This window comes from Vicia villosa, unplaced genomic scaffold (genome assembly GCF_029867415.1).
Source record: "Vicia villosa cultivar HV-30 ecotype Madison, WI unplaced genomic scaffold, Vvil1.0 ctg.000236F_1_1_1, whole genome shotgun sequence".
NCBI classification, from domain to species: Eukaryota; Viridiplantae; Streptophyta; class Magnoliopsida; order Fabales; family Fabaceae; genus Vicia; species Vicia villosa.
The window spans coordinates 688253-704021 of NW_026705089.1; the positions used below are offsets into that span (position 1 = coordinate 688253).

Here is a 15769-nt window from a genome sequence, read left to right on the forward strand (position 1 = left end):
TTCTTAATAATTAAAATATTGTGTTTAATTAATTAGTATATATTTATATATTTGCTTTTTAATTATTTCAACCAATCAAAAAATCAGAAAAAATTTGTTCTTTTTATTAAATTTAGTTTATATATTATAGACTAATTTTGTACATATTTAGGATAATTTTCTCTTTAAGTTTTAATTATTTGTGTAATTATTTGCATAATTATATGTTATTTAACTTAATAAATTTCAAAAACAACTTCAAAAAATCCAAAAAATTAGTTTTATTTTAAAATTAATTATCAAGCAATATAAAAATATTTTAAACTTAATTTTTAGTTTTAAATTTTATTTCTACCTTTTTCTCATTTTAATTAAATTAATCATGCATTAATCCTAATTAAAATCAACCATACAAAAAATCCAAAAATATTTCTTTTATCTTATTGCAATTTAAATTCCTAGATAAAGTGTATAGGTTGTCAAATACATGTAAATAGCGTAGTTTACATTTCCTGCACAATCGATGTAATAGCGTAGATTTACTTTCCGCATTTTACATTCCCGCATTTTAATTCCAGTACATATAAAACTGCGTGTATGTCAAAGATAAAAACTGAAGCGTTAGATCACTAACTTCAAAGATAAAAATATCTGAATCAAAAAACACAATCACACTTGCACCTCTTAGGGTAATCCCTCTGTTACTCTTTTCAAAATCCAAATTCTACTGTTTCAAATGCAAAATCGAACTTTTGTTTACATCCGGTAAAAGGAGAATTTTCTAAAGGAAATGGGAAAAGACCTTATAAATTTAGGGTAGACCTCCTAATTGCTTGCTCAAATCAAAACAAACAAATGTCTCATATATCATTGCTTTTCAAAATAAAACTTTCAAAAAAGACAATACTTGGTATATATCCAAACAAGGATCATTACGAAGTTAACGTTCTTTTTTTCAAAACATCCTTCGAAAGGTAAAACACTTTGTATACATCCGCACAAGGATCATTATAAAGTCAATTTACAAAATGAATTTTAAAACCACATACAAGCATTTCAAGGCAAGACAAATGATTCAAACAAGTGAGCTAAGCAATTAAGAGCCCATGGATAACCATGGATACAAAGGGTGCTAACACCTTCCCTTTGTATAACCAACCCCCTTACCCAAAATCTCTTAAAGGTCTTTTTTGTTTCTTTTATAAACCTTTCCTTAATTGGATAAAATAAAAGTCGGTGGCGACTCTCTGATTTTCAAAAACACAAAAGCAAAAGAAGAGTCAGTTCGTATATCTCTCACAAGAGGTATGGTAAAAAACCGAGCGCACGACAGTATGTGATAACCGTCGTCCGGACAGGATTTAGTAATAATTGGTGTTAACTTATATAAACTATTTTTATGGTTTTGGTTTCTAATTCTAAAATTAAAACGGTTTTTGTAACGAGAGTAAAAAGCCAATAAAAGTTACGGTCAATAGTGCGATACTTTGAGATTTTAACCGAATAGTGGAAAATAGGCATTAATCCTAAAAACAGCGAAAGCGCTTTAGGATTAATTAGAATTTATTAATTTCCAAAAATTACTTTTAGTTCAAATGAGTGAGCGACAGTAGAGCATTTTGGTTTAAGAGTATAGTCAGAGTCAATAGCACGACAGTGTGAGATAAAGTCTTTTAAATTGTTATTTTCTGCTTAAAAGCATTTTGACACATTTTACACCAACATTTTACTGATTTTCGAAGTTTAATGCGATTTACATATCGGTGTCTCGTTATTTAATATTTCTGCTAAAGTTTTATTTCCTCGTTTAAATTTTGTTTCTTGTTTTTGAAACTAAAAATCTTTTGTGATAGCCTTAGATTTATAAATCAATAGTAGATAGTGGTAGGTTGACTATTGGTCTCTGTAGGTTCGACAATCTTATATATTACTTCGATATTTTCATGCACTTGCAGACGCATCAAGTGTTTGGCGTCGTTGCTGAGGACCAATTTAGTCAATATCATAACTTCGTTGTTGCACCGTATAGACTAAGGCATTACTTAAAATAAAATAAAAATTCCTATAATCCTAGGTATATGGATCATCCAAATTTTCTCTACAATTACCACTCCCAGTATTATGAGGAATCGCAAGATTCCCATAAATCTGACCTCAAAATATTAATGAAGAATTTCATTGAGACACAAACTCACTCTAGGATACAATTTATGATGGAGAGATTTGTGGCGACACAAACTCTCCAGAATGAAGAGTTTAGAAATTAAAGTCTCCATAGCAATGAAACCCTTAGGCAGCTGAACATTATGTTCGAGTCCCTGGTGACTCACAACGAGATATTGGAGAATCAAATCTCTTTGCGACCTTTCCCTGGGAGACATGCAGATGTTGTAATAACCAATAGTGAAGGACAAATCAAAAATTCTGAGGAGAGTGATAATGAGGTCGAGGAGAGGCCTGGTGGGAAAAGAGTAGAGATATAGAAAAATTCACCGATACCACCCAAAAGGGAGGTTGTCGAAGAGGTACAGAAGGAAGTGCCATATGTTGTTCCTCCTCCTTACAACCCACTGATTTCTTTCCAGCAAATATTTATGGAAGCTAATGTAGACTCCCAATCCAAAAGGTATGTAGAGGTATTAGAAAATATCCCCACCAATGCACCTTTGTCCGAGGTCCTGCATAAAAAGAGAAAATTAAAGGACCGTGAAACTAGAGAAATCATTATAATTAAGAGGGGAAGGTTAGCCTATGAGGTGATGGATGAGAGGATTAAAACCAAACTTGAAAAGCTTATACTCAGGATAGAGCCAAAACCACCACCACAAGTTCAGAAGTTTGAATTGTCCTACAGAAGGAAGAAAAGAAAAGATGAGGGATATGAGAGATGTTTTGATAAGTGGAAATGGAAACCGTAGATTATTAAAAGTTCGATCGATAAACCATTCTCAAAAGAACCACCATGATTGCTTACACTCCTGAACTTTTGAGCTACCAACATTAAAAGAAGCCCTGCGTGGGAGGCAACGCACGAGTTTTTTAAATTTAATGTTTTTGCTTTTGTTTGAAATTACATAAAATAAAGATATCATTAGCTTGACACCTATCAGCTACATGCAGGAAACTACCAAGGCGGGCATTGATCATGTTCTTACTCCTTTTCCCACTTTTACTGAAACATTGAGGATAATGTTTGGTTTAAGTGTGAGGGAGAAACTTTACTATTTTCACTTTATTGCTTTCTAGTTAGATTTATCGCTTTCTTTAGTAATGCATGTTTTTTAGGATTTTAATTGTTTTTTAGTGTTTAGTTGAGTCATTGCATGTGCTCTGAAGTCCTTATGCATGGTTTTATTTATGTTATTGTTAGGATTTTTATTGTTTTTTAGTGTTTAGTTGAGACATTGCATGTGCTGTCAAGTCTTTGTGCATGGTTTTATTTATGCTATTTATTGAATTTCCATTTTCTTGAGCCATACAAAAAAAATTGAAATTTTGGAATTAAAAAAATAGTGCATCTTTTGAAAGTTTTAGACTACAAATGAAATTAAGGTTAGATTGTGGAAACTTAGAAAAACTCCACAAGATCTCTATCGTTGTAACACCTTAAGTATCCAAATTATAGAGATCGACCTGAATACTTATTATGTCATAACCTTGAATTCTCACCCTTAAGGAGTCCTTAAGTAGTTTATATCAGCAATCAGCACCATCTTAAGCATGCTCTACGTAGGAAAGTCGATGAATATAAGTGAATGATCCTGATTTTTAATTGATGAATATATGATTTAATTGTAAAAATGGGAATACGCCTTCTAAGTTAGGTGACTCAGGCCCGGTCGCTTAACCTAACGGTTATTGAACCTGCAAAGATTTAATAATAAGTATCCTTTGTTAGTTGGTCGAGATGTCATTCGTACTGAAATTGGTAGGACGGATTACAGTCTGATCCCCCACAACTGCAGTTGGGGAAAACGGGTTACACCGCTTAGTTATCATAACCCCATGCAAAAAAGGATCATAAACGCTAACAGGTTTCCTTACTATGAGCGTATACGGATAAGAGGCTTAATGTGATTGCACTAGAATGACAAGGGGCAAAAAAATGGGTCGAGTGAGTTAGGCTTAGGCATAATGACATGATTCATATTCGTTTGTATAAGAGGGAGGCTTATGACCGCATGATTGTGGAATTGTGTTGATACGATATCCTTGGTGGGCGAGCAAGTACCTATCAACACAACCTTAACCGAAATTGAGTTTTCAGCATAGAATGAGTATCTGTATGCTGTTATTTTTCTTATGTGTAGAGGTTTGCTTGAGGACAAGCAAAGGTTCAAGTGTGAGGGAGTTTGATAACGCAAAATTATATCGTATATTTGACTTGACTCGCATGAATTTTAATCTTGTTTTTTGTTTATTTATGTCTTATTATGCCGGTATTATTGTCCTATTTCAGAAACCTCAAGTAATGTTGGTCACGGAAGAGATTTGAATGAAAACGAAGAAATAAATAAATATTTACAAGTAAAAGTTGTGACAAGAAGGACATGTGGTGCCCACCACCACAATATGTGGTGCCTGCTACCACCAAGGGTGTGGCGCCCAATACCTCACATATGGCGCCTGCCACGAAGCCTACTCTCTCTTGGAATTTCTCCTTCCACCAAGACTCTGCGGCCTTTACGTTCTCCACGTCCCGGAATCCTCATTTAACCCAATTGTCCAAGTGTTACGAATTTGTTTGAGATTTTTACGCCAGGAGTTGAGTATAAATTTGAGAGCTCATCTTCAGTTTAGGGGGTTCGCAGTTCTGAGTATTATTTCGCAGAGAATAATTTTAGGCAGAAAAATTTACCATGTAAAAGTGATAGCCTTCCACATTGGGAGACTATCACAACTCTAGTTTTTTAGGCATTTCAATTGTATTCTGCACTTGGATTAATAAGTGTGCCGGCATAATTTAAATTCAGTTCCGTTATTGTACACAAAGAATATTTTCTGAAAATTATTTCAGTTTCCGTTTTTGGCATTATCTCGAGGTTCTATTTAATTGCTTTTTTTATTTGTTTATGATTGTTTCGATATCGTTTATATGTTGTTGTCCTGCATTGTTATAATTATAACCAAGCATAAATTAATTATTGTTTTCAAAATCATGTTTTGTTTCATGTTTAATAATTGTAATAGCATGTTTATGTTTAAAACCATGTTCGGCTAAATCATTTGATACCGGTATGTGATAACCATCGTCCAGATAGGATTCGGTAATAATTAGCGTTAACTTCTATAAACTATTTTACTAGTTTTAGTTTCTAATTCTAAAGTTAAAATGGTTTTTATAACGAGAGTAAAAAGCCAATAAAGGTTACCGTCAATAGAGCGACACTTTGAGATTTTAATCGGATAGTAGAAACTAGGCATTAATCCTAAACATATCGAGAGCGTTTCCAAAATTACTTTTAATTCAAATGAGTGAGCGACAGTAAAGCATTCTGGTTTAAGAGTATAGTCAGAGTCAATACCACGACAATGTGAGATAAAGTCTTTTAAATTATTATTTTATGCTAAAAAGTATTTTGACACATTTTATGCCAACATTTAACGAGTCCCCGAAATATGATGCGAGTTACATATTGGTGTCTCGTTATTTAATATTTTTGCTAAAGTTTTATTTCCTCGTTTAAATTTTGTTTCTTGTTTTCGCAATCTAAAAATCCTTTACGATAGCCTTAGATTTACAAAGCAATAGTAGATAGCGGTAGATTGACTATTGATCTATGTGGATTCGACAATCTTATATATTACTTTGATATTTCCGTGCACTTGCGGACGCAACACTTCTTCAGTAAGAAATGAAACACTGAAGCTCATAAATTAGTTGGGCTACCAAGAACCTTTGGTAATAGGACTTGGCTTAGTGACAATTATGAGCAACTTGTTTGTCATCCTTCCTTTGCAATATTCTTAGTGCAGATCAGTGAAAACACGAGTTTTTTTGTCATGATATCCTTTCAATTAAATCTAGCACCCCAAATTTTCATATTGACTAAATTACCTTTCTCATTTTTCACTAATAAGGTATTAAATTTTTTTCTCTCTACGCGATAAATCTGATAGGTCAATTAAAAAATATGATGTGCATTTTTTACCAGAACTTTTAAAAAACCTAGATAAAACCATGTTAATTTTTAGATTTCCAATTTTAGATAGTTCATATCAGGTCAGTCTATATAAAAACAAAGTTAACACTATCGATTTTTTTATAAATTCGATATGTTATGTAATTTTCAAAAATCTGATAGTTCATATCTAATAGACAAATAAAAAAACGAAGCTAATAAAATCATATTTTTGACATTTTTTGTATTTTTTCAGATATTTGAAAAAAAATCGATATGCTTTAAGAATTTATGATTTTATATCAAATATTTGAAAATTTTGATATGAAAAATATGAATTTATACCAGATTTTCGAAAAAAAAAAAGTATAAAATCAAATTTTTGAAAGCAAATTATGATTATACATTTGTTTTTAAAAAACATGTGTGAATTATATGCTTTTATACCCTTTTTTTTAAATACAATAAATATTTAAAAAATTATGAAAAAAACTCAATTTTTTTCATAAAATACCGATATATTAATCCAAAAAATTAAAAAAGCACAAAGTTTTTTCAAAAATTCAATTTTTTAGTAAAATTGTACACATAAAATCTCTTAAACACCCAAAAAGTTGTATAACCATTTGAGATCTATGATATGACCTGTTAAGTTTGCATATAAAATCCTTTTGTTTTCTTCACTATTTTAAATATACTCTTTATTTCAATGTTTCTTTCAAAAGTTGTATTTCCATGGACCATTGCTCTGTTTATGTGGATGTCAATCGAACTCAGTTCACTGGCAACTCTATAGCATTAATGATTTTTCGGTGCCTAACTATGATATTAATGATTTACTAATAAATAATTTCAATACATTTTGTCAAACTCTTGAATTATTGCTTTCATAGGTAAAAAAATCTAGAAATTCATGCAAGACAAATAAGCCAAAAGTCACAGAAAAAACATTTTGTCATATATGATCTGGTTCTCATATTTTAATTGAAATATTAAACAAATTTAGAACATATGGATATATTGTGATTCAACAGTTAACCTATCTGTGATCTGTGACAGGAAAATGCAAGCATGTTATTCTTGTCATCTTGTATGCAGTTAGAAGTATCTTTCTCATCAAAATAAACAATTCTATTTAAATTTAAGATTTTTGGTTTTGTCAACCATGACAGCATGGAGATGATGGTGCACATGAACGTTTGTAGCACTATGTGCCCTCAGACCCATGTGATGTGACCTGGATCTACTGCACACGCACAAAAAAGGAATACTTTGGTCCATTTATTTCCCAGTATTCTCCATATCATTACATGTTTTTTGGTCAAGAAAGAATGGAGAAATCACTTGTTTTCTGTTTAGTTTTTGTATGTCTTTTGGTTCCTGTAACAGTTGCAGACTGGAACATATTAAAACAGAAGACACACAATGGACTGAAGATCAGTTTGAAGAATTATTGCGAGAGTTGGAGAATCAACGTTGAGCTGCATAATATCCGAGACTTCCAGGTTGTGCCGGAAGAATGCACTGAATACATTGGTAAATATGTTAGGTCTACTCAATACAGTGTAGACTCGGAAAGGACAACTGAAGAATGTTTGGTTTATCTTAGTACTAGCTGCAATCTGAAGAAAGATGGTCAAGATGCTTGGATTTTCGACATTGATGATACTCTTCTTTCTACGGTTCCTTTCTACAAGAATAATCTGTATGGATTATTCAGAATCCATCTTAGTCTCTACTAATCGTTTCATGTTAACTGTTTACTGATGATTTGATGTTGCTTAATCTGATGAGGCTTTTATTGACAACAGGGGAAAGAAAATAAACGTGACGGCTTTGGAGGAATGGATGAGCAAGGGTAAAGCCCCTGCTCTTGATTATTCATTGAGGCTCTTCAAAGAGATTAAATCAAGAGGAATTCAGATCATTTTGATTTCTGGGAGAAGGGAGTATCTCAGATCAGCAACAATTGATAACCTTGTCAATGTCGGTTATTATGGGTGGACTAGTCTTATTTTGAGGTTAGAAAAACTTAATTCTTACTCTCTTTATATATCTAACTGATTCTAATAACCAAACTAAAATCCCTTTCCTTTTCCTTCCATTGCAGAGATCCTGCTAATGAATTGGCATCAGTGGCAGAATACAAGTCGCAAGTGAGAAAACATTTAACTAGTAATGGTTATCGCATTTGGGGAATCTTAGGTGACCAATTCAGTAGCTTTGAGGGGAACCCTAGCGGTATAAGAGCATTCAAATTTCCAAACCCAATGTACTATGTTGCCTAAATTATCATCTACGGTAACAGTGTTACTTCTACATATATGAAATACTACCTTGAGTGATTGAGGAACATATGCTTGTACTTGTTAGATGTTTTAAGAAAATATTGATGGTTGTGATTAAATAAGTGTTGCTTGGTGAATAAGCACTGTATGAAAATGAATGAATCTGTTATTTGCAAATCCATTTTCTTCTTCGACCACCATGCTTAGGTTCTCATATTCTTCAAACACGGCCTCGTATACTCTAGATCAAGTTTATCTTTAATCAAATAAGCTCAAAACTAGAAATCCAATATTTACTCAAGAAGAAAAGAACCTTAACTTCTCCGATTCTTAAACTCAACATCACTAGCACTAAGTCAACATCACTACCACTAGACGCATTGCTACTCCTACTAGAACTATTGCTAAATAAGCTCTCGTAACTTCCAAACATTTCCACCTGAGCAAACCTCTAATCTACTTGACCAACAATCTGTTTTGAACTCATCAAACATCGAGTCCACAACTCACATCTCTCAAAATGTGTTTTTGGCTCTATCACTAAGCCGACGACAAAATAAAATGATATCTGCCGAAGAACTCTCGAGAAAGTGCTTATGCCAAGCTAAGCATCCACCATGCATCCACCATTTCAGCGCCTTCTAGCTTTCTAATTACTACATTAGCTTTTCATTATAAGTGCCAAGGGTGTACAATGAACTATATACCGGATCTTAGTTGTTAAAAACCTAAACCGGTGAGAGCAGGCTCAAATCCTCCCGAGTTAGCTCTAATAATGAAGTATTCATCCACATAACACAATTTAAAAATTGTAAATTTACACCATAAAAGTAATACACAGACAACTCCTAACTTTTCAGTAACGAGTGTGATAATTGTTTATAATAAATCTGCATTCAGCAATTGGCGTTATGAGCCGAACCATTATCCAACATTACAAAACTCGAAACATAAGAGTACATATTTCATCGCCTAAATGCAACTAACTAACTTCTAAGAAGATTGAGACGACAGTTTAAGGCACTCACTCTGGCATCTCCTAAGACATATGTCATTCCAATTCGGTACTTGATGTTGGTTAACACAAACAGTGCGAGCACAAGCATCAGCACAAGCATCAAGATCAGATACACCACAAACAGTAACACAAGTATCAGGAATGGGATCTTTTGAGAAAGAACCAACCTTTTTCAACATCCTCTTTGAAGTGCACACTCTTTCGCAGACGAAAATTTCATCGGAACTCCTTTCTCTTCCCCTTGCGCTCGCTAATCTCTCCTCTTCCGCATTCTTTTTCTTCACTCTAAAAGCTTGTCCTGCAATAACCACAGGGATTGCTGCCCCCAAAATTGACCACCAAATTTCACCCATCTAACTAATAAAATCTACAAAACTTCAACCGCTCTTGTAATTCACACGATGCTGCACACAATGTAAACAAAACAAACAACCTAAGTTCATCATGTAATGTAATTGAAAAGTAAGAATTACGAGAAAGTTAGCATATAATACAACACTAAGTTATAATTTCACGAATGAAAAAAACAAAACAAAACAAAACAGTTTAAAAAATGGATAATTACAAACAGTGGAACCCAATTTTTGATTGAATCGTAATAACGAGAGATAAACAATTCATGTTTTAGAATAAATTAGAAATTATGATTGAATAAGAAATAAGTAGAAATGAAAATGATGAAGTGATAGAATGGTGAGAAAGGGGTTAAGAAGAAAGAAGAAGGGATGAAAGTGATACTAACCAGCGGGTAGGAAGACACTGACGGAGAAAGACAGAACGGTACCATCAATGTGTTTTAAGTTATATTCGAATGTACTATCTTATTGTTTTCTTTTTTAAATTTGAAATATATCAAAAGATAAATTTATTTATTATTCAATCAGTTAATATCTTTTTTTTTTAAAGAAGAGTCATATTAGCAAATGTTCTCCGGACTTTTTTCAAAAAAAATATCTTGAGACTCATTAAAAAATTTAAATTTTTTTTTATTTTTAATATTTTGAATATATTTATTTTTAAAAAAACTTATCTTTTTAAAGTTTTTAGAGGCATTCGTTAGCATTTTTTTTTAAATTTATCAATAAATAAACAAAATCTTTTTTATTTTTTGAAATTAAAATAAAAATTAAATGCTCTAAAATTTAACTCAAGTGACACTAATATTAAGTTATTAACTATAATTATGATTTTATTCTTTAAATGAAATAAGAGTGAGAATCACAAAAGTACAGCGAAAATATCACAAAGTATAAGATATGTATTGTAGAACAAGTATTTAATTTATCTTGTCTATAGAGGTTGGTGCAATTTCAAAAGTTGTTTAATATTTTTGTGATTTTAAATAAGAGTCGTAAAAATTTGTTTGTGTTGAAAACTTAATACTGAATTAACTATAAATAAGATTTGAGTTCTGATAGATGAAAAAGCTTGTTTGGATTAGATTTTATAGTTTTGTATTCATTTACTATCTTAACAAGTAATATGCATTTCCAATCAACAATTAATATTACCGGTTAATCTAGGGGTGTAATCGGATCGGTTTGGACCGGTTTTTGGTTGAAAAAAGGTCCGAACCAATGATATTTCCATCGGTTTGGTTTGGTTCGGTTCGGTTTTCAACATTTTTCAAAAATGGAACCGAACCAAACTAACCGGTTTGGTTCGGTTTGGTTTGGTTTGGTTGATCGGTTTACAATATTTATTTTTTTAAATATTATATTCATCCGTATATTCTCCATTATCGTGTTTTTTGGTGTATTTTATACTATTATTTTTTTAAACATTATATTCATCTGTATATTCTCCATTATCGTATTTTTGGTGTATTTTATACTATTATTTTTTAAAATAATATGTTTCATGCTATATTTGTTCAAACAAATTACAAATTGCTCTTATTCCATACGAAATAGTGACATCATTTCCTTTGCAAGTTTCCTATCAAATATAAAAGTTAACACTTAGTATCAGAAAGTTGGAAAGGGATTTCAAAGCTTGACATATAGAATATAACAAAACACACATTCATTAACATGTTTCACACCTCAAACACATATCAAAACTATTTTGTAACAAGATCTAAATGAGTTTTGATGAAGAAAAAGAAGAAAAAAAAGGTACAAAAATATATGAAAATTAACAAAGAGAACTTGAATACGAAGAAGACGACCATAACATATCATAATGACAGTAGTGAAAGGAACAATAGTTGTGGGCAGCAAGAGCAGCAGTTCTGTGAAAGCATAACTTTTGTGACTTATGGTTTCTATTGTCTATGCTTTAGAGTTTGATTTTAGATGCGTGTTTTGCTTAAAGGAAGGAAGCTATTCTAAAACAAGCATTAAGCATGAATAAGTTTATCAATATTAAAGTATAATTAAATTTACATAAAATACCACGATCATGATTGATACATGAATATGGAATACATCTAACCCCCAACAAAATAGAAATTAGCTACTCTTACTTATAGTAGTTGTACAATAAAGATTAGAAAAAAGAAGTTAAATGTCATCTGTTTCGATTTCTTTAACAATACTTCACGTTTGACCTTCTTCTTTCTATTTCCCTCTTGTTATTCTTCTTTTGTTGCCTACTCCTAAATATTTATAATGCATTTGAATGTGTGGTGGAACAATAGAATCGTGCATATTGTGATATAATTTAATTGAATGTAAATAAAATAAATTATATTACTACCAAGATTTATAATAATCGGTTCCATTTAATACTAACTAAGCTTTATGGTTATCAATATCACCGCTGGCTTTTCTTTTGATGGGTAAACTCATTTCTAACCAGATCTCATGTTTTGGTTAAGTGTAGAAATATGTCTTAAAACTTTAGAGTGATTAAGAGAAAGAAATGTGTTTTGAAATTGCCAGAAATCAATAGTTTTAAAAAAAAAAAAATTCTTCATCACTTGAGAACATAGTAATATCATTTTATCCATCAACCACCTTACTACTCTTTATCATGTAACTTTTATCTTGTCACTTGCATCCACTTGCTTTCAACCACCTTTTCATGTTTCAATAGTCCAACAAGTCCGCATACATGATCGCGACTTTACGTGTCTATAAATCTGATAACTGCAAGTGCACAGTCGTGTCGTGTAGTTTTAAAAGATATCGAATCCACAGGGACTATGAATCGATCTACCGTTATCTAAGGTTACTATGTAAAGCTAGGAGTACTAAAATTTCGATTGTTCCTAAGGGAAAGTGATTGTGAGAAAATAAAGAATAATAATAAAAGACAGGTATCAGTATGTATTTCGTTTAACTAAAGGTAATCCGAAGGTTCATTGGCTTTTGCATAATTAAATTAAAAATCTTTACTAATTCCAATTGATTAAAAATCCTCGTCTCAAACTTTCGCTCTGTTGATTCAGACTACTTTCCTAATCCTAATGTACGCTTTCGCCATCCCATTAGATTTTAGAAGAGCTTTTTGGAAACAATGTAATTAATAAAATGCCTATTTTATGAGGTTGTTATCTATTTAAATCTCCTAATCTCAAACTTTCGCTCTGTTGACTCGGAGCAAGCTAATATCCCTAACGTACGCTTTCGCCATCCCGCTCGAGTGTAAAAACAATTTTTGAAAATAAATAAGTTCCAATTAGTTTTAATACGCTTTCGCCATCCTTAAAACTAATGTCCTATGTCTACTATCCAGTTAAAGACCTCAAACTTTCGCTCTATTGGTTTTAACCTTTGACCGTCCTAATCCCTCAAACTTTCGCTCTATTGGTTTTAAGACTTACTAATTAAATTAGACATATAAACCAAAAATAAGTGATAATTAATAAAACATAATTTAAGCCAATTTATTTCGGATCCCTACGGTTAACTTACTTTACATACCGACACCTTTAGTATTTTAGCCAGACATATTAATACGATTAAACATACATAAATCGGTTCGGTTCATAATAATAAGCATATTAAATGGCATATAATATATCATGCAGATAATTAATATAAATAAGGCGGTAAATAAAAAACCTGAATTAAAATAAATCTGGATTGAATTGAATCTTGAAGTACTCGAACTTCCGCCACAGGTTGGCTGGATCGTTCTTCGGAATTTAAATGGCAGAAAATAAAAACAAGGAAAATAAAGCGATAAATCTAACGTAAGGCTAGATCTATGAAAAGTTCACAACAATTTCCAGTGTAGAAATCGTTGTGAGAAAATAGACGGTTAAATGAAGACAGAATAAGGAAAAAGCAGTACGCGGTACAATTTCGGCAGCACTTCGTTGGCAGGAAATCGGACCCCTTGGACTGAAGTGACTGCCTCTATTTATAGGTGAGGCTTTGCAGTTGCTTTGCGTGAAAAACGGAACTTTTTGCAGACCGGGACTTGGAGACGTGCGTCTCCGATTCTTCAGGGAGTGGCCTTGACTGACTTGAGACGTGCGTCTCAAGTGGAGATTCTTTAGGGAGGTGGAGACGTGCGTCTCCCCTTTGCTGAGGTGGCAGAGACGTGCGTCTCTGCTTACTAGTGTGGCCTTGGTTGCTTCCTTCGTGGGCTGGATTGCTCTTTTGGGCTTTTTGGGTCCTAATTGCACCCCTCTTTCGTCTTTTAAGCATAAATATTGGTCATTTAAGCTTGATTTTCTTTCCTTTTCGCAAATAGTCGTAATTGAAGTGTAAAACCTGAAACAAAGCAAATACACGCGTAATATCATAATAAATTGACATAATAAATGGAAAATGCTATAAATATCTATGGATTTTAGGCTAAATATACGATATAAAATCGTGTTATCAAATTCCCCCAGACTTGAACCTTTGCTTGTCCTCAAGCAAAATAAGAAGATAAAGATAATTGAAACACACTTCCACCACGTCGTTCAGTCATACTTAGCTACATAGTGTTCTTATTCGGAAATAACGAATCTTAGCAATAAACCTATAGTAACAACACTAAACAACTCCCAGTATGCATACCAATCCGAATCATGCCATTATAGCTCGACCTATTTGACTTGTCATCATGTTTCACCCTTTTCATTCGCGCGCAATCACATTAAGCCCATTATCTTGACACGCACATAGCAGAGTAGTCGGTTAGTGACTATGATCCTTCTCATGGAGTTCTGGCACAATATGTGGTATACTCCTTAGCATTCACTTGTAGATTGTGGGGAATCGGACAATAGTCCTTCCTACCAAGTTCATTACCAGATGACTTCTGAACCAATCGACAGTGAGTTTTTAAATTCTTTGTATATGAGATTTGCGACCGTTAGGTTAAATGATCTTGTGAGGATCACCTTACTTAGTAGGCACATTTCTTCTTATAGCTGAACACATAATTATTATGAGGATCATACACTTATATTCATCGACTCTCTGCGTAGTTTGTATCTAAGACGGTGCCGACTGCTAGAATAAACTACTAAGGGTTATTTCAAAACTTAAAGTCGATGGTTTTGGTATAACGGGTATTCAAATCGGTTATGCATATTCGGGGGTTTTAGAGTGTTGCGACAATAAGGATATTGACTAATTCAGTTTCGGTGCGTTGAGTGATTGAGTAGCTTTGTATTTCTCGAACGTGTGGGGTTTGCGTTTATCGTTTAGGAGCAAAAAAATTTTTTTTTGTTATGGCTCAAGAAAATGGAAGAAATTGAAATAACTACGGAATTATACATATAAGACTTAAATTCCATAAATATTCTTTATTGAATTAGAAAAACATTACAAGGAAGGGAAATAACTGAAGGGAAAAATAAAACTAAAGGAAATATAAATAATACGACTCCCCCAGACTTAGATGATGCAATGTCCTCAGTGCATAAGAACTACTCCTCATTGTTGCGGTTTCGAGAACTGCTCGCGCCTCTTGTACGAACACGGCGACGTCTATCAGGAGAGTCATTAACACGAATGTCAAGATCATGCAAATATGTGGCAATTTCAGCGTATTGACTTTCGTTCCTAATAGCATAGTCACGGTGCTCCTGTTGCATCTCTCGGATGAGCCTAATTGTTTCAGTTTGGTTTGTCTGCATAGCTTGAACGAGTTGATCTTGGCGTTGAATAGCAGCATACATGGCTTCAAGAGTGATAGGCGGAGGGTTGTTTGGAGGAGGTTGGTTGACATCAGCTTGCCCTTGGTTGAGTTCTTCTTCATTTGCATCCATAGGTTCATTAGGATGTTCTTGTTGGTCATCTTGAGGGTTGTCTTCAATAAGCCTCCAACGTTGAACATAACGGATGTTAATTCTTTCAGGACAAGGAAGGATGACATAAGGAATAGGAACTTTGTTGACGACCAAAGTGTATCGGCCATCATGGCGGGGTGAAACCAAGTGGGAATCGCGGCAGTAAGTGAGATCGAGTGAC

The 15769-nt window shown here is 33.0% G+C and overlaps 2 protein-coding genes across 2 annotated transcripts; one reads left to right on the top strand and one right to left on the bottom strand.

Moving 5' to 3' along the window:
• The first annotated feature begins 7215 nt into the window (after nt 1–7215).
• Nucleotides 7216–8589, top strand: LOC131625759 (acid phosphatase 1-like). The gene is made up of 3 exons (XM_058896597.1): nt 7216–7806; nt 7913–8122; nt 8212–8589. The coding sequence occupies exons 1-3, from the start codon at nt 7412–7414 to the stop codon at nt 8387–8389; spliced, it is 783 nt and encodes a 260-aa protein (XP_058752580.1). The 5' UTR covers nt 7216–7411; the 3' UTR covers nt 8390–8589.
• A 601-nt stretch (nt 8590–9190) lies between these two features.
• On the bottom strand, nt 9191–10224 carry LOC131625760 (uncharacterized protein At5g64816). The gene is made up of 2 exons (XM_058896598.1): nt 10150–10224; nt 9191–9811 (listed from the first exon to the last, which is right to left on the bottom strand). The coding sequence occupies exon 2, from the start codon at nt 9758–9760 to the stop codon at nt 9383–9385; it is 378 nt and encodes a 125-aa protein (XP_058752581.1). The 5' UTR covers nt 9761–9811; nt 10150–10224; the 3' UTR covers nt 9191–9382.
• Between the last annotated feature and the right edge of the window lie 5545 nt (nt 10225–15769).